The following is a 25,513-nucleotide window of genomic DNA, read 5'->3' as shown; positions in this document are numbered from 1 at the left end:
GTTTAATTCTGTCTGTAGAGGGCGCCACAAGCGCGCAGATTTAACTGCCTGCAGGAATTTCTCTGAAGATATAATAAATGTTTTTCCAGTTCAATTGTAGAAGTAGCTCCAACTCAACCTGTTTTGTTTTGTTGTGCTTTTTTTCCTAGATATTGATCCAAACAACATCTTTAGGGCTTTCTTTGGTGGCCATGGTGGAGGATTCAGTTTCGATTCCAGCCCTGGTATGTTTTTTTGTTGTTTGTTTTGGTTTTGTTTTTTTTAGGTTTGAGTAACCATAAAACAGATCAAGTAGTTACTCCCTGTTTAATTTTTTTTCCTCTCTTTTTCCACAGACTCAGGACCAGGAAATTTCTTTTTCCAGTTTGGTTAACGTAAATGAGCACGAGTGGAAGGGAAACCTCTCCTTGCAATGTAGATAAATGTGGACCCAGTCACCTTGTGATACTCATACTCCTGAGTGTGTTGAAGTATCTGCCCACTGATCTTTTAATTAGCATTTTTTTATTATTATTATTATTATTATTATTGCACCCAATTCTCCAATTACTCCCTCCGCAGATGCTGAGAAACTCTGGAAAAAGTAAATTATAGGTTGTGGTTTTGTGAATTATTAACAGAGGCACTTGAATCTTTGAAGATTTTTGTAAAAGCTCACATTAGCATGTTGCAGTTTCTAATATTGACCTTGTGTTACATGTGTTTGAGATTTTAAAACTGCCTCAGGCTTTATTAGGCTGGTCAGGGATGAGTGTGGATTGTTGGGATTAGTTTGAAAATGCTAAAAGCGGTGTAAATGTTTAGGTTTTCCAGTTGATATCTCTCCCAGTCTGACCTCAGGGCGTCTGGAAGCCATCACCGTTCCTGGATTTTAAATGGCTTTATTGCCAAAACTTTTTCCCTTTTCATTTTTTTTTTTTTTTATGTTGCATCTTATATATTTGACTCAGAATGTAATCCAGTGCATTTTCCTGTGTCTTTCCTCAGTGTTGATATTTATTACACATGCATCAGAATCCCTGAGGATCCCGTCTTCCTGTTTTTTGTTTATTTTTTTTTAGCATCAAACTTTTTTGTCTTTTTTTTCCCCCCCCCCCTGCGTTTTTTTTTTTTTTTTTTTTTTGAGATGAGCCAAAATAAATACCACCCCCCATGCAAATCAATATAAGCCATTCCTATTTCATCCATCAGTCCTTCTGTCTCGGTTAAATTTAAGTGGTGCCTTATCAGGATTAGTTAAAGGTCACAGACCTAACCCCTCAGCTAACCACTTAGTGTCTGAAATCATCCAGCTCTAACATGTTTTAGTGTTTGTTTGGGGGGGGCAAAACTAGATTTTGCACATAAAGTCTTCATGCTGTTAAAGTGAAAGATCTGAGGGTTTGGTTTCATGCCATTGCTCACCGTCATTCTCCAGCAGAGTACCTGTCATGCACGTTTGTTCAGTGCAACCCTTCCCTTACCGGTTCCACCTGTTTGGACTGGTGTTAATGGTAGGTTTAAGTCTTTTTTTTTTGCCACCAGTCTTTGTATAATTTCATATAATTGTTTTGTTTTTCTTTTAATTTTTGAAATAAAAGGTCGTCTTTTACTGTAAATTTGGACTTTGTCTCAATTTCTGTCATAGTTTTAAACTGTTTTCTTTTTTTGTAGATTTAAGTAATAAAACAGTTGCCTTGCATGTGTCAATATAATATAATATACCCCTGTTTAAAATTAGTAAAGTTTAAAATAACCATGGCTTTAACTTTGATGCATATGCAAATTTAACTTAATATATTAAAGCAAAACATTCTGAAAGGTGAATTGGATTTTTATTATCACTCCTCAGAAAGAAAACGCACACCTTTACTGGATGAGCTAACAGTTTTACTGCCTAAAGTTTTAATAGTGTAAGCATTTTAACAAAAACTAAAGTTCAAACGTACGGCCATTGCTTCTAAATTTCTTTTCATCTGAGTAACATCAATCAGTTCATGACACGTGTGTGCTGGTATTTCAGTCGAGAATAACTGGATGACAGTCCCCAGTTCTCTGCATTTCTTGCTTTATTCCTCAGAAACTGCTGAGTTGGCCATTCTAAAGTAGACCATGTCTTTGTTTTGTGGAGACATTCAGTTTAAAAGTATTTTCTTATTGCAGCATGACTTCCATTTGGTTTATTTAATTAAACGATATTAAGATTCCGGATATGAAATGGGCATGAAGCCATATTTTGAAAAGTTTCCTCCCACCAGGACACCTGAGCTACAATAGTTCCTTGGGTAAAGTGGCTTAAATTCAATGATTAGGGGTTACCTGGTCTGCAGCCTCTAAAGCCAAGGAAAAAATAAACTCAGGTCAACAAATGTAGCTTTCTCTTTTCATTCTGTTTCATGGTGAATTATAGGCTCAAGCACACAGTTTGCAGTGATGGGACTATAATCTGAAAACACTTTGTTTTCCTTCCCATCAATTAACCTTTTTTGTAGTGAGCAGATATTTTTTGACTCACTTTACTCACATATTCTTAGAAAAGGACTTTAACCAACATCTACCAGCCTTCCTCCTAAACAGCACCTGATTGCCTTTGGTGATTAAATTCCACACTGCTTTTAATGCACCTCTTTTGATGATTCAGTTAAACAGAATTGGCAGCATGACTGTAATCTCCAAAGCAGGCTTAAGGCAGGAGCACATTGGGCGTCTCCCATAAATACTTGAAGTTTAACAGATTATCAATCAAAAATTGTTATATAAACAGAGAGAGGATACTATGAAATCTGTTTTCATGGTAGATTAAAGTTAAAAAAATAAATAAATAAAGGAATTGTTAAGTTTACTTAATAAAAGATAAAATAGAACTTTTTTTATGATTATGTTACAATCTGATATTAGGAAGCTGTTTGTTTCTCTTTTAAATCTTGTTTAGTTAAAAAATTCAGGAAATGATGAACAATTATTTCTGTTTTCTTCTAAGCTAAGCCAATTCAAGTGGGCCCCCTCTGAAATTATTAATATTGTGGGGGAAAAAAAGTAAATACAAAGTTTTCAGAGAGAAAGAGACCAAAGAGATCTTTAATGTATAATTAAAATTATGGAAATAAAAGATCAATATACACTGCAACCCTTGAGTGTATAAAGAAATTATAAGACATTATCATACATAACATAAAAACAGATGAGAAAAAAAAATAACCTGTATGTATTTTGTATTTTGGCATTGAAAATTAACACAATGTATATGTAATCATGCAAAAATTTATTAGGTTACCTTTCCTTTAAAAAAAAAAAACTTATACACTTTCAATGAGGAAGCTGTCGCATTGTCACTATTTTTAGATTGTATTACATTTGTTCACCGAATTTAGACAAAGGTGAATATAAATAAAACACAAAGTCCTTACAAAGTGGGTCACCTCCTTTTTTTCATATTTATTTACCTTCCACTGATAATTTTGAATTTCAAAGTTAATGTTTGTAATTAATGATGGCCTGCGTGGAACTCACGTCACCACGTGACCTTCATTGAGCCAATCAGAGGCGGGCACAGACGTGTAATCGGTGGGCAGATTATGGTGCGACAGGAGGAGAGTGAGGCGGTTAGAGCTGCTAGCTGAAACTGTCTCCGGCTATAAGGCGAACTGACAGGAAAAGCTGCCTTAGTTGGTCCAGAGGCTTGAATCCTTCACTCCAAAGAGGTGTAACGTTTATTCACAAGGTAATTACTGCTGACTGGTTATTTTACAAACGCAACCTTTTGCTTTAATTTAGTAGTTTATGCTAGCTAGCCTGCCTGCACTTGAGGTTGTATGAATTAGGATGCTGAGAAGTTTGAAAGAGAACCAGACTCAATGACACGAACAGAGATCCAGTGTTTGGTCCTTTTTATTGGTATTTTGAGGTTTAAAGCGGAAAGTAAAAAGCCAATTGCTCACATTTGCAGCTAAAGCAAGCCAACCAGATCTAAGAGATATTCCTCAAACGACAGCTTCTGTTTTTTTTTTCTTTCTTTCTTTTTTTATTAACTGACAGTAGCTTTCGTAGCTTATTCAGTTGTGAACTTGTATTAGAAAGGCTAAATTGGTCGCTGGACTTGCCTGGCTGCCTTGTGAGTCAGTGGAGTGGGTGTGGTAGACCGTACAGGAGCCACCTCAGTGAAGTTGGTTTTAAGTTGGCTATTCGATAGAAATTCGCTCGCGTTTACCCTCTTTTTGGCTCCGTTTAAACCTTTTATTTGCTCCGGTTAAACCTCTTCTTCGCTCCGGGTACTCTGCGATCACAGAAAACCGCTCCAGTACCACAAGTGCACCCGTATTATAGAGTTTACAGTAAAAGAAAAAAGTGCTGAAAGAAAACCGCTACAGCGCGTATTGACTTCCGGTTTTCAAAATAAACGTGTACTTTCTAATGCTTGGAAGCTATTAAGCTAAAATTAAGAACTATTTAAAAATGTGTAGGGTTTTCAAATCCAAAAAATAAAAAAGGGGAATTTTTAAGCTGTTGAAGTACTATGATCTCACAGGGATTGTGAATCCATTGATCACATGACCTGGAAGCTCTTGAGCGAAAATACAATTATTTTCATTAAAAATAAAATGTGTGTAAGGAGAAAACAAAACAAAACAAAAACAATTATAATAATAATAATAATCAATCAAGGGAAGTAACATTGCCCTGTCTGGCAAGATTGTCCACAGATACCATGTTCAAGCATAAGGATGTCCATCGGTGCACCTGACACAAGGAGAAGGGTGGAACTGTAACTGATCAACACCTAGTGGTGAGTTGAATATGCAGAAAGGGAAGGATGCTGGACAGACTTGGCGGGCCCAAGTGAATAGTGAGGGTCTGCTTGTCTGGTGGAGCCCTTGGTCAGGGAGGTGCCTCCAGCAGAGCTTCACCCCGATTGCTGGGGAGGCTTGGTAGGCCATGTTTTCTGCGTCGATAGCCATGACCGTAAGGTCTCCGGCGCTTGTTGTGGTGGCAATTCCCCAACCTAGTGATGGACACCAGCATTAAGGGATGCTGTCAAGCTGAAGGAGTCTCAACAAACCTTGCTGGCTTGTGGGGATTTGGTGGAATTTAGAGAGGCAATGGAAAAAGATTATTGGTTTTCCTTAGGTGTTCTTGCAAACTATCCAGTGCCTCTTTAAGGGAAAGCAGTAGTTTGCTAAGTCTGTTTCCAGTGGAAGTCCCAGGCGACCAGTATGACTGTTTAGTATTTATTTATTTTTACTTTTAAAATTTGCTCTCTTTTTATGAATTTTTATATAAAATTATCATTTTGTTCAACAGCTTCCAGGTCAAGTAATCGATTCACCCAAAAACAGTGTGGGAGCATAAAACCCCACTGGCTTCAAAAGTTAGACTTTTCATTTTTAGATTTTAAATCTTTAATTATTTTTTATTAATTTTTTACATCAAAATATTACCATTTTAGATCAATAGCTTATATGTCATGTAATCAACTGGGATCATGAGATACACCTTTAATTTTTGCATTTAAAATTTTCTAACTATTAAAAAAAAAATTATATATATATATATATATATATATATATATATATATATATGTATATGTATGAACATTTTAGCTCGATAACTTCTCAGCTTCAAAAAGTACACTTTTATTTTGAAAACAGGAAGCCGTTACACGCTTTAGAAGTTGTTTTTTTTTACTGTAAAGTCTGTAATAAGGGTGCAGTTGAAATACTGGAGCGGCTTCTACCAGTCGCAAATTTACTCGGACCGAAGAAGAGGTTTAAACGGAGCTAAGAAGATGTTTTAACTGCAGCAAATGTCTGTTGAATTTCCATATTATAACTTCCCTGCGCTCAGGAGCCTCATTCATAAGCCCTCACTGTTCGTGATGCAGCTGGAGAAGAAGCACTGAGGCATCCATGAGTTTCAGGCACTGACCCTCTCTTCTTCTATGGTTTCTACCCCAGAAAAAAAAGGACAGATTTCACAGCTTAGTAGTTTTAGACAATAGTCTGACACTGATTATGTTGGGTTTGAAAACTGGGTCATCTGTCCTTTATAGTTGGACAGTTTAATGGTTAAATACTTAACAGAAGTAATTTTCTTTAGGTTAAAATTACCCCAACTTACTCTTAAAGAAGCTCCTATTAAGTCATCATAAAATATTACCAGTGACACAGAAGCTGAATTTATTTAAGTAGGTCATAAAAACTTCCTGGTAAGTGTTGGACTAGTTTAAACTTTTTTTAGACTTTGCCCTGCTAGTCACCAAATGATGTCATTAAATTGGAGCAGTAAACTTGAGGAACTGGGCCTAAAGCAGTCTGTATCACTGCCTGTTGGTTTGTCTGGCCAAACGGGAGAGGTTGGATATGCTGCTGATGAAAACTGGAATCTCAAGGCAAAATGTTTCGTTTTGGGGGAGTAATGATCATCTCCTTCATGATGTGAGATTATTTCTTCATCGGGGTGATCAAAATGTTTAATTTCAGGAGGGGAAAGGTTCAAATAAATTTATTGGAGTAAGATATTTCAGTGGATTATAATTTGGACTTCTATTTTATGCCCACTTTTTTTCCAACTTTACCACTATTTCATACCCTTAAAGAAATCAATCTGTTCCCATATATTCCAGCTGTTTCAATTTAGTTTATTTCTTTATATTAGTAGTCAACATAAGAAAAAATCAAATATTATTTATACATTAATAAAAATACCTAGTTTCTGAAAGTGATGTTATTACATCTTGTTTTCATGGATTTTTAGAACTGATCCCCATTTAGGCATGAAATAAGACGGATTGCGAGCCCTGATCAAATAGAAATAGTCAAGCAACCTCCTGCTGCCTTTTTGGAGACAGAAAAAATAAATGATTAAGTTATTTATTAGATTATTCAAAGTTGCACTAAACCAGTTTTTCAATTTTGTTGCAATGGGCCTCAAGTCCAGATTAATGCTTTGCTGCTTTTGTTGGAGGAAAAAAAGCTGACATTGTATTTTTTTTTTTCTTATCTTTTATAGTGGTATGAGTGTTTCAAATGATAAAAGACCCAATTTCCTGTTTTATTTTAATTCTTATATCAGGAGGAAGGCTTGGAGGATATGCTGCAATAGATCAAATCTAGGTGGCTTGCTACAGTGTCAATAGCAAAGCATAGGATTTATAGTTGAGACATAAATTACTACAGTAATGTAAGACATTCAAATAAGAAGATATAAGGTCTGTAAGAACAGGAGATTGTTGTTTTCAACAGGATGTAAATGTACTGTTGTGCTGCTTAAACTTTTAAAGTTGTGTTTTATGCACTTGTCAGTTTGTCTGAACTAAGAAAAAAAACTTTTCCAATTAAAACATAAAATTCTTGGTTAATTGAATCCCCTAATTTGACCTTTTTGTCAGAATTTGGGGGACAATCTATATTTTCCATGTTTTATTTGCTCATTTTCATCACAGTTTTTTTTTTTTTTTTTTAAATAAGCCTCAGGCTTTAAGTATTCTCATACAACCATCTTAGTTTAGTCAGTGGATTTTCTGTGGGCTAAAACATTCTTCTAGTTGAAATATGGCAATAATACTTCCTGGTTTTAAAATGAGGGCAGTTTAATTGCCTCCTGAAACCCGACAATTAATTTTCATCCTTTAATAAGAGACATGATGCAAACATAGTCATCACAATCTATAGTAGTCCCGCTGTCCTGTAAAAGGCTTTCCACTGATGCCACATTTGTAGGGGTTATTCTAATGGAATAAAACAGAAGACAAACAAAATTCAGTTCTCATAATAACTTGTCCAGAAGCTAGCAGGTTTTATAAATATTTAGGGTTTCTCTGACTGTTTAAATGAGTGTTAAAAATGTTTGGTCTGATGCCTACAGTTTGTCCTTTTATTGAGATATCAGAAAATACAGTTTTGTTTTTTTTTTTGTTTTTTTTTTTATAAAGAGACACTGTGTGGCCCCTTCCCCATATGTTGCCGTGCATCCTGAGTCATGTGACTAAAAGAAAGACCCTCATTCTTTAGGGAGTGGGGGTCAGCTTGTACTACCAGGGAATCATTATGGGACTTAGGTCTTGATTGTCCTCCCAAAGTAACAGTGTATGGGGCTTTCAGCCTTCTTTGGGTGCTCTACAGTAACCATCAGGCTTTAACACTCTGAGGGCAAAAATAAGGAGAACCTGTAGATGCATTTAAGAATTTGCCGCCTATAGTGAATAAAGATGCATAGAGAATGAAACATTTGAAAGCTCTGCAAACTGCTAAGCTTTCTGCAGCATTTAAATTTTAACTATCAGTGGGACACTGTAGTGTAAATGCTGATTTATTAGCTTTAATTTGAGAACACTTGAACTATACTTTGTGGATTTAAAGGCTCCGCTCAGTTTTGTTGTACTTCTGAATTCTATTTGCACAGAAATTCTATTAGTATTGATTTTTTTTTTTTTTATTTAGAGACTTGGTATCTGATAGAGTGACAATGTTTGGGTTTTTTTCACAGTTGAAAATATCTAATTCTCTGCAAACTTAGTAGTTTTTATTCTTTCCCCCTCCTATAGGTCCTCTGCTGTCCGACGATACAATGTCTGCGAAAGCCATATCAGAGCAGACGGGGAAGGAGTTCCTGTACAAATACATTTCCACATCAGCTCCCGTTCAGAACAGTTTACGCTATGCTAACGTAACCCCAGAGACCGACTGGGCCCGTCTCACACAGGAACACCCATGGCTGCTGACTGAGGTAAGCTCACTCCTCACAAGTTCAAGAGCCTTCTTCTTTTCTGTTTCGTCAGCTATTAAAGTCACAAGGCTCCCTCAATCTCGTGTCCATAATTTACAGGACTTTAAGCCAGTTTGTGTATAAACACATTTCATTCTGTTGGAATGAAGCACTTAGAGACTTGTTTGTTTATTTATTTATATATATATATATATATATATATATATATATATGCACACACACAAGATGGTTCACAATTGTTCATACAGGTCTAGTGACTTGATGTACCTTTTCTTTGATGATACTTGTTCTTCCTGCAGCGGCTGGTGGTGAAGCCGGATCAGCTGATTAAACGGCGTGGGAAGCTGGGACTGGTGGGCATCAACCTGGACCTCCAGGGAGTCAAAGAATGGCTGAAAGGTCACCTTATGAAAGAAACCACAGTGAGTCAGTTCTTCTGTCTGCTTTGCATCGATGATAAACTAACTTAATGTTTGCATTTTTTGGCTATAATTAAAAATACAGGAAATCCATCATGAGGATTAATGAATGAAATATTCTGATTAGACTGGTTGGATTGCTTTTAGCTGGTTTCAGTTTATCTTTTGGAGGCATTATATTCAGAATAGTTTAACCCTCCTGACATGAGCAACCTTTCATTTTATAATGGGAACAGAGGTGAAGTCACACTATATAAGTGAAATGTATTTTTAAATGATTAGAGTTGGTATCCTAGGCTGTCTAATAAAAGGGATAAACATGGTAGCATTAATAAATTCCTTAGATTGTAGATCCTTACATTAAACTTTTTTGACCCAGTATTAGCTTTATTTGAGATATATTAAAGGATTTTTTGTCTCTATTCAGACAATGGTCTATTCTAATCCACCAGAAACTTGGATAAGCCATACTGCCCTTCACTGAACTCCAAGCTAACTTAAGAATCTCACGTCTCCTGCTTCCTTTCAAAGCATAGAGTGCTACTTCCTGAACGTGTTTAATTGACTTACTTTCTAGCTAGGTTGAACTAACTGAAATGTTTCTGTCTTTAATAGGTGGGAAGGGCAAAAGGTGTGTTGAGGAACTTCCTTATTGAGCCATTTGTTCCACATGCACAGGTAATTAATGCTGGTTACTCTGAATACCAAATCATGCTTATTTTCACAGATGAAAGTGCTTAAGAAGATGCGTACAGAAAAACGTGCATATATATATATATATATATATATATATATATATATATATATATATATATAACCAATTAGTACATTCGTATCTGTATATACTTTATTTACTTTAAACTGAACAAACGGCTAATTATGCTACAAATGTCTATATGCACCGTCACACCGTGTCTAAACACAGGTTTAATGTGTTTTTCTTCACATTTAACTCGTTCAGGATGAAGAGTTTTATGTGTGCATCTACGCCACACGTGAGGGTGACCAGGTACTTTTCCACCACGAAGGTGGAGTGGAGGTGGGTGATGTGGACTCCAAGGCCCAGAAGCTGATGGTCGCCGTGAACGACAAACTGAGTGACGCCCAAGTCAAAGAGCAGCTCCTCACACACGTTTCTGATGAGAAGAAGGAGTACGGAGTCTTTATGTTTGCTTCCAGTTTATATCTAATGCCAAAGTTTATTTTGTGGGCAGGAGGGGATTCTGGACCAATGCAGAGTTCTAGTTAGATTACTATTCTGATACTAAGCACAGCTAAACTTAAACTTCATGCTTTAGCTATTTCCTTCCTTTTTTGCATTTCTTCCTTTTTGCTTTAGAGACACTTCCTTTTAAAGAAAAGATATCCTTTTTGTCTACATCTATCTCAGGAACATGACATGTAGTATATCTTGAATGAGATGGGATATATTTTTTGGTCAAAAATGTATTTTTCATTCTGATAAGCGGATTATTATCTCATACACGCAATGTTTAACTGATCATGACTTTATTCCATCTCACAGGGTCTTAGCCAATTTTATTGTGGGGCTCTTCAACTTGTATGAGGACCTCTACTTCACCTACCTGGAGATCAACCCACTTGGTAAAGATCTTTTATCTGCAGCTTTGCTATTAACCTATTTGATCCCTCAGTAGTATGGACCAAATGGGTTATTAATTCATTCATTAATCTAGATTATCTGTGACAGTTGGTGAACACGTATTCATATAAGAAAATCTACTTTCCTCCCCTAACCAGTGCTTACAAAGGATGGAGTGTACGTCCTCGACATGGCAGCCAAGATTGACGCTACAGCAGATTTTATCTGCAAGGCCAAGTGGGGTGATGTGGAATTTCCTCCACCGTTTGGCAGAGAGGCCTATCCAGAGGTGAGGTCACCGTTCTTCTATTCCTTGGGTCATTTCATTGCTTTAATTTCATTGTTTATAAATCATGATTTAGCTAGTGAGTTATATAATGTCAGGTGCTTATTTGATCCGTTTAATTTTAAAACCTTTATCTCTAGTCTTACCCCTCGATACCTGATGACTGTAATTTTAGGAAGCCTACATCGCAGATCTGGATGCAAAGAGTGGTGCTAGTCTGAAGCTGACCCTGCTGAACCCACAAGGCAGGATCTGGACCATGGTGGCTGGAGGAGGTGCCTCAGTGGTCTACAGGTAGCTCAGTGAATTTAAATACTTTACAAACTCATGTTTATCTCCAGGTAGAACTGCTTTAACCACCTTAGGTAGAAACACACACAGCTCTTCATGTTTTACATTGTGTCCTTGCCATAAAAGGGAAAACACCCAAAGCTTGTATGACAAGTTTTGAACTTGCAAACATCGCTTTGAAATTGTCGGCTGTGTCTGAACGTCCGCCCTAATCCCAAAATCCCTCAATCACTAAATAGAGCGGGGACTATAAAGTGGACTTTATAGTGAACTCAGTTAACTGACAGATGATCATTACTTTTTGCTCTCCGTTAGTCACGTAACTCCACCGCCCCTCACGGTGCCTGCACCATCTTTATTAGTCGTAGCAACAGCAGGCTGCTCACAAAGCCCTTGTTTTTCCCCTAATTATTTTTCCCTTAATAAGTAACCTAAAGCTCCACTTCAATTAAGACTCTGACCTACTACTGTTGTATTTTAGCGACACAATCTGTGACCTTGGTGGTGTGGACGAGCTGGCAAACTATGGAGAGTATTCTGGTGCACCGAGTGAACAGCAGACCTATGATTACGCAAAAACCATCCTGTCTCTAATGACACGTGAGAAACATCCTCAAGGTGAGAACAGACAAAACATTATTTATTTATTTTTTTTGTGTGTGTGTGTTTGGGTTAAATCGGCTTCCATCAGAACTTTGACTGAATTTAGCCTTTTTAAATCAAAGCTGAATACTCAGACTGGCTTTTAATACATAGAAATGTTGCCTCTTCTGGTTTTATCAACTTATTTTTAACGGATTAGTTTTTGTTTTATTCTTTCATTTATAATTTGATCTTTCAATCTCTTTGGCCATAAATACTGTGGATTGGAAACAGTGTATTTTAAATGATTAACTTCTTGATGTGGAACCTATTTTCTGCCATTATGCCTGTTTTGCTATAATGTAATATTTCCAATATCGACGACATGGATGCTGCTGATATCTGAATTTTACTTGAGATTACACCAAAATCTTTCTTTCTTTTTCCCGACAGGAAAAGTGCTGATCATAGGAGGAAGTATTGCAAACTTCACCAACGTAGCAGCTACCTTCAAGGTAAAAAATGCTAACTTGAATAGGAAATATTGCTTATTTGAATTCTGAAGGAAGTCTCTTATTAAAAAAAAGAAAAATGGATTTTTATATAATATGGTAAGCTATTTCCCTTCACTTTATAAGTAGGTTCCTTTTTGTGTTTGTTAAAATTATATCTGTTTGAGGCAATAATGTTGAAAGGTGATAAAAAGAGAAAGATATAATATTAATGACTTGGCATTATTTTAATATTGATTTCCTTTCTGAAATGTAAAGTTGAGTGTTTAGATCTTCAGGTAGTAACATGTTTCTTGCTCTTGAATTTGAAGAGCTATATGTGGCTGTAAAAATTATGACTATATTCCTTAGTGCTTTGCAGCAGATAGAAGTTAATCTTTCAAGATCTCTGCTCAAATATATTTATTAGCAATAATTGAAACTATATAGGTCCTTTTGTTTCAAAGCAGATTTCACCTTAAGATATATTTTAGTGCTTCATATTGGCTCCCTGTTTCTACCCTCAGGGCATCGTCAGGGCCATTAAAGATTACCAAGGTCCTCTAAAGGAGCATGAGGTCACCATATTTGTGCGGCGAGGTGGACCCAACTATCAGGAAGGGCTGAGGGTGATGGGGGAAGTAGGTGAGTGAAATTCTTTAAGGATATCTGCATTATGTCAAGTTTGGAACATTTTACTGTATGCATTCAGCTGTTAAACAACTGATCGTATTGTTCTTTTTTTAGTTTTATTTAAACCAAACTTTTTTTTATTTATTTTGTATAGGAAAAACAACAGGCATTCCTATTTATGTGTTTGGAACTGAGACCCACATGACGGCCATCGTTGGTATGGCGTTGGGCCACCGAGAAATCCCCAATCTGCCTCCAGTTGCCGCCCACACTGCCAACTTTCTCCTCAATGCCAGCAACAGTGCAGCGGTACATTCATTTGAAATGTCTTTACTTCCTAGTGCAGTAACCATTAGATGGCTCGGGGTTTTTTTGTTGTTTTTTTTTTTTTTTTTTAAAGAGTTGAAATCATTAATTATTAACAATCTGTATCTGATGATTAATAAAATCAGAACCATGTAAATATTTACAACATAAGCACCTTTATGATGCAGAAAAATCTTGGACTTTAATACATCAGTATTACATAGTCGGCATTTGTATTATGATTGTGTTTTACCTAAATTTATCACCAAAAACATTCTGGATGCTGCTGTATCTTCTATTTTCTCCCATTCAGCATAGAGGCAGTCAGGGCCGTCACCAGGATTTTTAAATACCGAGGTCAAATATTGCGATAAATCTTACTTGACAAAAAACATCCTAATATGGTGCCTTTTTAAAATATTTCATTCTATTATTTTGCCCCGTGTGCCTCAGTAGTTTTAAGTAGGCTCCGACTGTAAATCGAAATCCTAGTGACAGTTGCTTGAAATGCTTGCTGAGGACGATAAGCATCCTTTTCCTAGTCCTGCTTTGAATGATATATTTACTGGTGAAATGAACTCACCTCCTTCTCTCTTTCTTTTCCCCTGATCTGTTGGCTTTCCAAAGCTGAGTTTAGTTTGTTTCAGTGTAGATTTCTTCATCTTGCCTCCATTTCCAGATCCCACCACTAAAAACTGGTAGCCTATTCTATCTCATGGTGTTCAGACCGTGGGCGGCTGACTTACGCGAAGTAGCTATGTAATATAATAGAATGCAATGTCGGATGCAATTTCCATTCAGTTTTAAAATAACGTGATTTTACATGGTGATTGTGGATTTTATTTTTTAAACAAATGAGAATGCATGCTGAGCTTTACACCAATCAAAGTCAGAACAATTTTCATCATATAGATTGACATTTCCCTGAATTAAAAAAAAAAAATAATAATAATAATTAAAAAAAACGGGAAAATACAGAGGACACGACTTCGGTGTTCTCAATCCTGGTTACAGGGCTGGAGGCAGTTATTTTAGGATGTTTATTAATGCTCAGAGTTTCAGTTAAATACTTTTTTTTCAAAGGTATATTCATGATGATTTCATCTGCTGCAGTTAATACTGCCACCATGTTTGTTTTCAGTTTTAACTCTTTGTTAATCTGACTTCATTGTGTTCACAGTTAATGATTTACTGGAGAAAAAAAAATTCAGAAAACGAGTTCTGCTTAATAAATTGAGCTCCTAGATTTAAATGTCGTAAATTTTAATGATTGGTGTTTTAGCTGCACTTATTCCTGAAACTGAAGCAGCCAGTGCTGTCTCTCCTTCACCGTAAATTACTGTTCTTAGATTTGCAAACAGTTTACACAAGATTAGGAGTTGTTTATTTAGAGATTTACCAAATAAATTTCAGCAGCTGTCTTTGCTGACAGTAGATATGAATTCCAGCACTTAGAATTTAATCTTGGTCTTCGATGCAAGTTGTTTTTAAAATACCCTGACTGGGAACCTGAGAAGATATTTGGATATTTTCATGTAGAAAAAGGCTCTTAGGTTTTAATTCAGGTATTTCCAGGATATAAATCCGGTCCTGCAAGTTTAATCGTTAACCGGTTTCCTTCTATAAACCGGTTTGTGCAGCTTTGCTCTGTCCGAACAAGAACAGACTTGTTAAATATTAAGTGATCTTCCTTTTATTTATCTAAATCATGAGATCTTTGGACAGTTAACCTTTTTCCATGTATCTTCTATAAACTGAAGGAATTCATAAATCTTGTAGTTTTCCATGAGGTCTCCTCTTTTGCTGCTCTTTTAACCAGTTTGCTCTAGTTGCATTAAGTGTTTGTTTCTCCTGTTATCTGGCAGACTCCAGCTTCAACTAGAACGGCTTCGTTCTCTGAACCTAAAGCTACAAATGACGTCATCCCGCCTAAGAAGTCAAAAGCAGGTCTTCCACCAGGTGATACACTCCCCACTTATGAATCCCCTCTAGTTTGTCTAGAATTTGTTTTGCATTTCTGCTTCTTTTTTTTTTCCTTTACCCTTCCTTTTTCCTGCAAATTACATCTTTACAGTTTTTTGTGTTCTTTGGTTTGACCGTCTTTGTTCCTGATTTTGCTCCACAAACTCTCCTTATTTAAATTTTTTTCCATTACGTTGTTTCTCTTAAGAGTCTCTTCATTCTTTACTGTGGCCTCTGAAGAATGTGGTCACAGGTGATTGGAAAGGTAAGCGAGAGGTGTGCCATGCTCTCACTGGGTCAGCTGCCGTTTCAGGCCTCACATTTACACAATGGTACCCGAACGTGTCAAAATCATCACTTTATTATGCAAATAGAAGTTCTGCTATTAATATGTAGATTTTTTTTTTTTGCTGTTATTGTTAGTCAATGGCTCAGTGCTTGCTGAAATATTCTTTATTATGACATAATTGAACTATTAGTTGTTGCTCTTTGCAGCAGCACAGTGAGGCATGGCCTGTAGCAGCTGAGCTTTGCACGCTCTTTCCTATGCTGTGCTTTGAAGGGTGTGTGTGCAGACATGAAACACAGTTTCCACTACATTTTAGGAGTTGTAGTGAATGAAGGGAAAATGCAGTCAACTCTGGCTGATTCCTCTTTTCTTTCTTTCTTGTCATTGTGTCATAATTTCTGTTCCTGTGGCGTCACAGAAGCTCAAGCTTCTTCGTGCAGCAGTGGAGGTATGGACGGATGTGAGAGACCTGTCCTCCAGCCCCTCCAACCCTTTAAAAAACTCTGTTTGCCCCCTCCCCTCTTGTTTATCCTTAACTGATGTCTTACTTTCAATTCAAGGGACCATAAGGCCTTGCATTCCTCCTCAGATTAATTTATAACTAGTAGCCACCAGAGCTGATAACTTAGATGAGTGCAGCTCAAAATGTGTGCCTTCTTTAAGGCAAAGTTTATCCATTACATCCCGTTTATCTAACGATGAAATTTAGAACAAGTAATGGACTTTTGATGATTCGTTTGATACCGCCTTAATTACTAAAGAGAAAATTACAAGAACTGGGTGCCCTAGTTGTATTTTATTTTTATCATTTTTCCATCAGAATTATGTCAGATTATTCAATCATTTTATTTTCTTTAATTAGTAGAGTTTAACTAAAACTGGTTGCTTTTCTGCAGTTCAACCCATCTTTTAGGCATAATTAAAAACATTTTAATAGTATTAGTCTCTGCAATTACTCTACTTTAAAGTTACTATTAGGTCACTTTAACAATAACTTGGACTGATGTAGCCTCTGCCAAGAATAAGTATTAACACTATATCTGGCAGCAACACGCAGTGGTAGTGATGAATTAAAAATAAAGTAGACTGCTAAAATTTGGATGTTTGATGTCAAACACATCAGAATTTTCTTATTTTTATTGTGTTGAAAACGGGAGTGTGGTCCTAGTGGTGAGAGCAGGGTGTTGGGGTCGGGGAGAGGCTGCGAAGGTCACCAGTTTAAAGTCAGATGATGGCTTTTTGCTCTCCGGCGCCTCTGAGTGAGCAGTCCATTATGCAAAGGAAAACATTCCCCAATGTAGGACAGCTAAGGGTTATTAAAAGAATGGGATTTTGGACTTTCATTCTAATTTTGAAAGTATCTAAACTGACTGGGATCTAGAGCTGGGTAATAAAGCTTAAAACTAAAATCTTCATACCAAATCCAATTAATCTTTATTATTTTATTTGTTTTTAAATCCTCTCCTTTAGTTGCATGATTTTTATTAAATGATAGAATGATTATTTATTTATTACCTCTAATTTCAAACATTTCTTCTGGGAGTTGACCTAAATTCAAAGCGCAGCGAAGTCCAAGCTGTGAAACATGCCAAAAAAAAATCTGCATATGTAGGAAAAAAAGGTGTTCTCGTTCAGCCGTACTGGAAGCGTATGTGAAGAGTCACATTTTTGAAATGCCATAGGTGTTAAGCTTATTGTACATGAACATTTAAAAGCTTTTGGGTTTTTTTCCCCCAGTGTTTGGTTACATTTGCTGCATCTGGTGAAGTTTTGGTTGTGTAACATTTGAAAAGTTCTGTCTATTGTGTGTTTGGCATGGTAGAGTCTTTATCGTTTTTTTCCTAAATCCACTAATTTAATAAACTGCAGGACTAAACAAAAAGCTCTTGTTCACCGTTGTGTCATAAAAATAATCTACCAAAAGTTTTAACCTAAATTACTGTAGGTCAGTGATGAGATCTGTTTAAAGGGGGATGAAACCGATTCTGTAGGAACAAATGAAATATAAGCTCTGAGTCGTGTTTGTTTCCCCTGCTGACTCAGCCTGAGCCCCCTCAACCCCCCCCTGAGTGGATAAACTGAGGTAAACTCCTGATGTTCTGCAAAAAATTAGAAACATCTGGGGGTGACTGGACTTTGTTTAGCAAAATGTCTCATCATTGATGTCTTTCAAGTTGCTGTGTGTTTAAATGTCATTGTGAAATGGTTTGCAGTTTTGTGCCGTGTGATTTTTCTCCGCGTGTCCTCCGACAGAGTTCCCTTCTTGTTCTGTTTGCTAACACTACCAGTGCTGCAGTTTCCCTAACTTACCTTGACCCATCTGTTTAAAAACTGGTTTTGTTTCTCTTAAACCAGTTTTGATTTGAATCTTTGCTTGTTTTTGTTTTTTTCCAACCAGCCAAAGCAACCACACTGTTCAGCAAACACACCAAGGCCATCGTCTGGGGAATGCAGACACGTGCCGTGCAGGGCATGCTGGATTTTGACTACGTGTGCTCGCGAGACCAACCCTCTGTGGCGGCCATTGTGTACCCTTTTACGTAGGTTTACCCACATACTCAAAGTTAAATTTCATTTGAGTGGATTTTTTTTTTTTTTGGCCTTCAGACTTCAAAGTTTTGGTCATCTTGTTTTTACATGCTATCAACATGTAAAATAAAACACATTTTAATTAAATCAATGCAAAAGAAAGGAAGAAATGCTTTTGATCAGGAAAAAGCAACAAAAAAGTAAAAGGGGCTCAAATTTTTCATGGGTTAGAATAAACTAGCTATTTTAAATAAATGCTTTAAGGAAATTTTATAGTAAATGAAAAGATTAGATCTATTTTTTTTATAAATGTATAAAAATAAATACAAATGCAAAACCTGATGCTTCCAAGGATCATAGAAATGTAGGAAATATTGAATAAATTAGAGGAAGCTAGCTGTTTCATTGCATTGTTTAGGTTTAATGGTATAAGATGTATAAATATTAGATATATTTGAATTGAATTCTTTGCCTCAATCTATGTTCCTTATTTTAACAGAAAAGTCTGACAAATGGATTTACTATAATTTCTTTAAATTGGCTAAAGCAGGATAATTTATTAACTTTCAGTTTTACATCGAGAGTCAATGTGAGAAAATCTTAGCACTGCTCATCTAAAACATCCACCCCTGTGGAAAAGTGTAAACCAATAAGCACTGCCTTATTTAGTTATTTTTATTTTCATAAGTTATCTGTTTGACTTTATTTTGATCTGTTTTGCATTTCTTAGTGGAGATCATAAGCAGAAGTTCTATTGGGGCCACAAAGAGATCCTGCTGCCCGTCTACAAGAACATGGCTGATGCCATGAAAAAGCACCCCGAGGTCGACGTCATGATCAGCTTCGCTTCACTGCGTTCAGCTTACGACAGCACACTGGAGGCCATGCAGTACCCACAGGTACCACAAGAACCTGTAGGTAACCAAAACATTCAGACTGACGGGCATCGATCTTAGCTATCCATCTGCTGATGTTTCAGGTTCATACCATTGCCATCATAGCCGAGGGCATCCCAGAGGCTCAGACCAGGAAGCTGATAAAGATTGCCGATGAGAAAGGCGTCACCATCATCGGACCTGCAACGGTACGACGATTAAAAAAAAAACAACAAACATGCCTGTTTAAAAAAACGACAGAGTGTGGTGTGGGAATGTCTGAAATATTACTTTTAACTTTAGGCCTCAAAAATGTTAAATATTTTTAGATTTCAATCATTGGTCTTGTTTTGTTTTTCTCTTCCATAAGGTTTGGGGGTTTTTTTATTCAGTTTTTTTAACTATAATAATTTATAATAATTTAATAACTAAGTATTATTTATTTTAGAATTCTCATTAAACTCCCAGAAACTCTTATAGAGCTGCCATGTTATTTTATGCCATCTCAGGTTGGAGGGATCAAGCCAGGTTGTTTTAAGATTGGTAACACAGGTGGCATGCTAGACAACATCCTGGCGTCCAAACTGTACCGTCCAGGCAGCGTGGCGTATGTGTCGCGATCTGGAGGCATGTCCAACGAACTGAACAACATCATCTCCCGCACCACTGATGGCGTCTATGAAGGTGTAGCCATCGGAGGAGACAGGTACAAGCATCTCCTTTAAAAATTGTTTCCTCAAGCCTGACGATCCTGTTGAAACTTGATGTAGAACTAATTTTTTTTGTTATTTTTTTTTTATGCCAGATATCCAGGTACCACTTTCATGGACCATGTTCTTCGCTACCAAGACACTCCAGGGATTAAGATGATAGTGGTGCTTGGAGAGGTGAGTCACCCTACCTAGGCCTCTCCCATTTTTTGTGACGGCCTCTTATTTCCATGTTCTGTCTCTGACCCTCAGATCGGAGGCACAGATGAGTACAAAATCTGCCAGGGAATCAAAGAGGGAAGGATCACCAAACCCGTCGTCTGTTGGTGTATTGGAACATGCGCCACAATGTTTGCCTCAGAGGTTTGTTCTAGCTGTATTAGAAAAGGAAGTGGCTTTGGTGTTTACTGCCCAACTCTTGGGGTCACCTGGTAATGCTGCCACCTGCAGGTTCAGTTTGGCCATGCAGGAGCCTGTGCCCACCAGGCCTCAGAGACGGCGGTGGCCAAGAACCAGGCGCTGAGGGAAGCTGGAGCTTTTGTGCCAAAGAGCTTTGATGAGCTGGGGGATGTCATCAAGTAGGAAACTAATCAAATATCACATTTTAACAGTGAATTGTATTATGAGCTTTCACTAATTGTTTCTAATGGAACAGGTCTGTTTATGACGAACTGGTGGCCAAAGGCGTAATCATTCCTGCTCAGGAAGTTCCTCCTCCAACTGTACCTATGGATTATTCCTGGGCTCGGGTAAGAAACGCAGCCTAATGTAATGATTGTTGAACTCACTAGGGGTTAAAATACTTCTTCTATTCTCTGAACCTTTTTCAGGAGTTGGGTCTGATTCGTAAACCAGCCTCCTTCATGACGAGTATCTGTGACGAGCGAGGCCAGGAGCTCATCTACGCTGGCATGGCGATCACAGAGGTGTTCAAAGAGGAGATGGGTATAGGAGGAGTACTGGGTCTGCTCTGGTTCCAGCGCAGGTTAGTGTCATTTAACAGTTTCCTGAGGAATCAATGTTCACATCAGAGTTCCTACAGTCTAGAAAAGCATCCTGGAAAGCATGTTAGAAGAGCATTTTAGAGTAATAAAAGTATGCTGATTGTCTGAACACTTATAACTAAGAAGCTCATGTAGTGTTTTTTTCCTGTTTTATTGGCTTGTACCAGTTTTATTCCACCATCTAGTAAATTCCAGGTTGTGTTCCATCCTCTCATCTTGACCTTTGCCAACTTTTCCCATCAGTTTATCTGGAGTTTCAAATTTTATATCAATTTTTTTTTTTTTTTATTTGGGTTACACTTAAAAAATAGGTCATAGACTAATTTGACTCTGGAATGTTGAACATGATTTTTTTGTGTTTTTTGCTTCTTTTCTCTACAGGTTGCCACGCTATGCCTGCCAGTTCATCGAGATGTGTCTGATGGTAACTGCCGATCACGGACCTGCCGTTTCCGGTGCTCACAACACAATCGTCTGTGCTCGTGCTGGCAAAGACCTGATCTCCAGCCTCACGTCCGGCCTGCTTACCATCGTCAGTGCTGCTTGCATACAATCTGTCTCTAAATAAGATGACTGAAATAGTTTAACTTGAAATGTGTCACAAGCAATTGCTCGTACAGTTTTTCACTGATTACCTTTCTTTCCAGCTTATATCTGTGCTTTAATTACATGCTTCAGGGGGACCGCTTTGGAGGCGCTCTGGATGCTGCAGCAAAGCAGTTCAGCAAGGCGTTTGACAGCGGCATGCTGCCCATGGACTTTGTTAACAAGATGAAGAAGGATGGAAAGCTGATCATGGGCATTGGGCACAGGGTCAAATCAGTAAGCAACATGCATTGTTAACGATCCCTTTGAGGAGAATAAGACCATCCTGAGTACAGAAAAGGATACAGTTGAATGCTTCAAACAGAAGGCGACTGAATGTTCGCTTTGTTTTCAGATCAATAATCCAGACATGAGAGTGCAGATACTGAAGGACTTTGTTAAGCAACACTTTCCATCAACCCAGCTGCTAGACTACGCCCTAGAAGTGGAGAAGATCACAACATCCAAGGTACCCCAGCAAGACATCTCAATAAAAGTCACTGGATTTATTAAGGGAAGAGAAAAGTCATGACTCGGACTTACAAAAATAAGTGCCAGAAAAATGTCATGTCCTAAACTGGCTAAATATGTTGAGTTTAGCACAGGTTGAAAAGTTAGTCTCCTAATTAACGGAAAATGCCTATCCAGCATCATAAAGCATAGGCAGGTATAGGTTGGATGCTGTGCTTGTTTTTTTACATCTTGTGTCACAAACTGAAGTGGCTCTAGCTATTTTGACTCATTAAATATCTTTTATGGCTTAATGATGCTTATAAAATTATTTTCACAATATATCTGGTGTAATGCACATTAATTTAAGAAATTGAACAGAAGACAGTTGAGTAATTAATAAACGTCTTAAAAACTTCTGTTTTCTGGTATTTGTTTTAAAGTTAATTGTTATTAAATATTTTTTGATTCAAAAACCATGCTTTCCATTATCAAAAAAGGTAGTTTATTATTACAAAGTTTATCATTATTATAATGATGTGACTCTAATTAGAACATTTCAGATACAACTATTCAGAGAATTGGATGCTTTTAGCTTTAAAGCTATTTAAACCTTTAAAAGTTTTTACTGTAATATTTGTTATATTTATCTCTAAAAAAAATCATAATTTTTATGCCTTTCAGAAACCCAACTTGATCCTAAACGTAGACGGTTTTATTGGTGTTTCCTTTGTGGACCTGCTTAGAACCTGCGGAGGCTTCACACGGTAAGAGAAGACGATCGGGGGTTGAACCAGAGAAAAATAGTGTGCAACGTAGCAGAAAGTAATGCCTGCATATTATTACAAGGACACATTTCGGTTTACATCATTTTTTTTTGGTGTAATGCAGGGTTTCTATCAAAGCTGAGTCATTTATGTGCCAGAGGCCCTGCATGAAAATGATGCAAAAGGTTTCTAACGATATGAAGACATTCATTAGTCGGCAATATTAATTTTTTCTTGAAGATGTGTTTATACTGAAATGTTTTATTAAGCCCTTGTTGATTTGCATTTTGTATTACTTAAAGGGTGAGTTACGCTATTATACTAAAAATAATCAAGGTTCTAGAAGTAAAAGGCAATTTGAACATAAATTCATCTTTTAAGTCTTTTTACATTGAACATGCATTAGGGGTGTAAATCACATCCATCATGGCGATTCGATTCAGAATCGATTTCCTGACCCAACGATTCAATTATTTTCGATACTCAAGAATGCACTTCGATTTGATTAATTGGTTCTTTACACCTTACAGGCTAGACAATGTTTCACATTTGAAATAAATCAATGAAACCTGTAATATCGTTAAGCATTTTTTTTGAGAAACCACATCAAATAACAGAAGTAGTGAAGTTGTACTCCCCCTTTTCCTACTAATACCTCATTCACTGAAAAATAATACCCCAGCGTTATAGATTCTGCAAGGCTTTGCATCAAAAAGTACTGCACAAAATCAGTGCAATGAGTGCAGTGCAATACCTCGGCTCCAGATGTACCCGCCCCTCCACAGACGCGCCGCTGCACCTCTCCCAAATTGTAGCTGACCGCAGACAGTGCTGCAGACAGGAAGCCGGCTTGTTTTGTTTTTATTACTGAGATTGCGGAAAACAACTCGTGAAGTTTGACCCGCTAGAAGAGTGAGGTGCGCGAGAACGCTGGGACCCTTTTTCCACCTGGATCTCCGCTCTTTTTAGACCTCATGTCGCTCCCTTGTCTGACTAAACTCGCCCCCACTTCCTCACCGCCTCGGCCGTATCTAGACCCAAAGCGTGTAGCACAGACCACGCTTCCATATTGAGCATAAATAAAAAATGTCTGTGTCAAGCTCACTGCAACACACTGCTGTAAGAGTATAACCAGGAAGCGAGGTAGGAGGGCAAAATAGGTTTAGCGCCACCGCAGCACTGGAGGGAGAATTACGTCCAGGAGCAAATGGATAAAAATAGACCGGAGGAAAAAAAAAAAACATGAATCGATTCTCTTGCGGACGTATCGATGCATCGAATCGTCCGCTGTTGGATCGATGCATCGATACAAAACGATTATTATTTACTCCCCTAACACGCATACTGTGGAGAGAAAAATTTCAAACGCGTTATTTTTAAAAGATGCAGAATGTCTACATGGCTCATCTTTACATGACATTATCAGTGACCCCTCACACCCCCCCACCATGGAGCATTCGCTGAAGGACCAGCAGGTTCTGCAACAGCTTTTCCCCTTCTGCCATCAAAATGTTGAACTGTTGAAAACTCATCATATTTGCACTACATGGCTTATTGTTTTGCTGGTTTTCTTAATCCCTTTAAAAAGAACAAAACTCAATGTTCTACTGCATTTTGCACTGTATTGAACCTTTCCATATCAATGCCTTTTTGCACCTTTTGACTTTAAACTGTTTTTTCTTTTCTCATACACTCTACATTCTGGAACACTGATGCACTTTATGAATAGTAATGTTCATTTCACTGCTGTAAGCTGCTAATTCGTTGAAAAGCTGTATGCATTGAAAAAATCATGTTGTATGCACTCTGTGTATCCAATATGACAGTTTTTTTTGTCTTTTTGCTGTGCTGTTTCTCACCTGAATGTTAAACTGTCTTCAGGGATGAAGCGGACGAGTTTGTGGAAATCGGTGCTCTGAATGGAATCTTTGTTCTGGGACGTAGTATGGGCTTTATCGGTGAGTCTCATTAAAACGCTGCCATGATTCAAACTATCCCATTTATTTAAAACAGGATGATGAACAGTTTTTCTTTTACATTATTAGGGCATTACCTGGATCAGAAGAGGCTGAAACAGGGTCTCTACCGCCATCCGTGGGATGACATCTCCTATGTGCTCCCTGAACACATGTCCATGTAAACATGTTAACTTGAAGGGGTCTCTGCTTGGAGGCTTGGTCTGTGTTAACGGCGGCCGTCTCCTGTAATGACAGCTGCTGTCATGGTACTCACTGTTTCAGAGATCCTGTTAGACTTTTTCATTTTACTTTTTCAGAAGGGAAAAAAGGGGAAGGATATTTTAAGATTTAGTTTTTGAGATATTTTACAAATTTAGACATGTAACTTATTAATTTTTTGGGGGGGGGTGAGAGAGAAAAGGCCAAACCAATGCATGGTACAGAAATCAATAGACTCTTAATATGAAGTAAAATTTCACAGTCTGGATAGATAGGCTGCATGGACGGTTGAAAATATTAGATCAGCTCCAGCTCAGCAATACAGTAACCCTTTTTATACTACTTATGCACATTAACCATCATTAACTGTAATTTGTTTGTCTGTCAGGCTTTTAAAAAATGCTCAATTGAGCTTTTTTTTTTTGTTGTTTTTGTTTTTTAAGCACCAAACCTTGGCTACAAATCCAATTTTTAATCTTCTCTGGATTTGCTACCACTATTCAAACCAAAGGCAGTGTGGTCAAATGTTTTTGTTAAAACAGTGTACATATACCATCTGTATTAAAAGTGAAACACCAGTATGAAATAAGGGAATTAAACATGGGGAAGAGTTAAAATGATCTGCTCTGATTTCCTGAACATTTACGTTTACAGCCTGATCTGTCCTTGTTCTTGCTTTACTTGTTTTGCCGTTCTGAATTATTTTCTTTTCCCTTCTCGGAGGACTCCACAGCTCTTCCTTTTTGTGACTATTTTATTCATGATTGAGTCCTTTAGATACCTTTTTAGGCGAGGGACTGAAAGAAGGGGGAAAAAAAAGCCTTACTTGTGGAAGTTCTCACACATAAGAGGTC

General features: G+C 37.4%; 2 protein-coding genes across 2 annotated transcripts in view; both read left to right on the top strand.

The window, feature by feature from the left end:
* Window positions 1-1,068, top strand: part of LOC107099751 (dnaJ homolog subfamily C member 7-like) — a 10,751-nt gene extending 9,683 nt beyond the window's left edge. The window contains exons 13-14 of the mRNA XM_015398008.1: window positions 150-224; window positions 336-1,068. Coding sequence (XP_015253494.1) covers window positions 150-224; window positions 336-373 — 113 coding nt within the window. The 3' untranslated portion in view covers window positions 374-1,068. The remainder of the gene's footprint in view (window positions 1-149; window positions 225-335) is intronic.
* A 2,476-nt stretch (window positions 1,069-3,544) lies between these two features.
* Window positions 3,545-25,467, top strand: LOC107099763 (ATP-citrate synthase). Its single transcript, XM_015398022.1, has 28 exons — window positions 3,545-3,700; window positions 8,519-8,700; window positions 9,000-9,122; window positions 9,735-9,797; window positions 10,081-10,271; window positions 10,645-10,724; window positions 10,881-11,011; window positions 11,184-11,302; window positions 11,781-11,917; window positions 12,335-12,396; window positions 12,900-13,017; window positions 13,160-13,314; window positions 15,177-15,270; window positions 17,961-18,102; window positions 18,822-18,990; window positions 19,071-19,175; window positions 19,476-19,672; window positions 19,772-19,853; window positions 19,929-20,039; window positions 20,127-20,254; window positions 20,332-20,425; window positions 20,507-20,661; window positions 21,062-21,212; window positions 21,359-21,502; window positions 21,621-21,734; window positions 22,400-22,482; window positions 24,364-24,440; window positions 24,528-25,467. Exons 2-28 carry the CDS (start codon window positions 8,542-8,544, stop codon window positions 24,620-24,622), a joined length of 3,279 nt encoding a protein of 1,092 aa, XP_015253508.1. The 5' UTR covers window positions 3,545-3,700; window positions 8,519-8,541; the 3' UTR covers window positions 24,623-25,467.
* Window positions 25,468-25,513: the final 46 nt, after the last annotated feature.

Source organism: Cyprinodon variegatus, unplaced genomic scaffold (genome assembly GCF_000732505.1).
Source record: "Cyprinodon variegatus isolate N-32 unplaced genomic scaffold, C_variegatus-1.0 Scaffold904, whole genome shotgun sequence".
Taxonomy (NCBI): Eukaryota; Metazoa; Chordata; class Actinopteri; order Cyprinodontiformes; family Cyprinodontidae; genus Cyprinodon; species Cyprinodon variegatus.
This window is presented reverse-complemented; position numbering and strand designations above follow the sequence as displayed.

Bases quoted from the DNA above. Each gene is read 5' to 3' on its own strand.
- LOC107099763 (XM_015398022.1), top strand. From the start codon at position 8,542: ATGTCTGCGAAAGCCATATCAGAGCAGACGGGGAAGGAGTTCCTGTAC. The intron at 10,272-10,644 runs GTACGGAGTCTT...TCCATCTCACAG, and splicing joins GTTTCTGATGAGAAGAAGGA to GGTCTTAGCCAATTTTATTG. The intron at 11,303-11,780 runs GTAGCTCAGTGA...GTTGTATTTTAG, and splicing joins GGTGCCTCAGTGGTCTACAG to CGACACAATCTGTGACCTTG.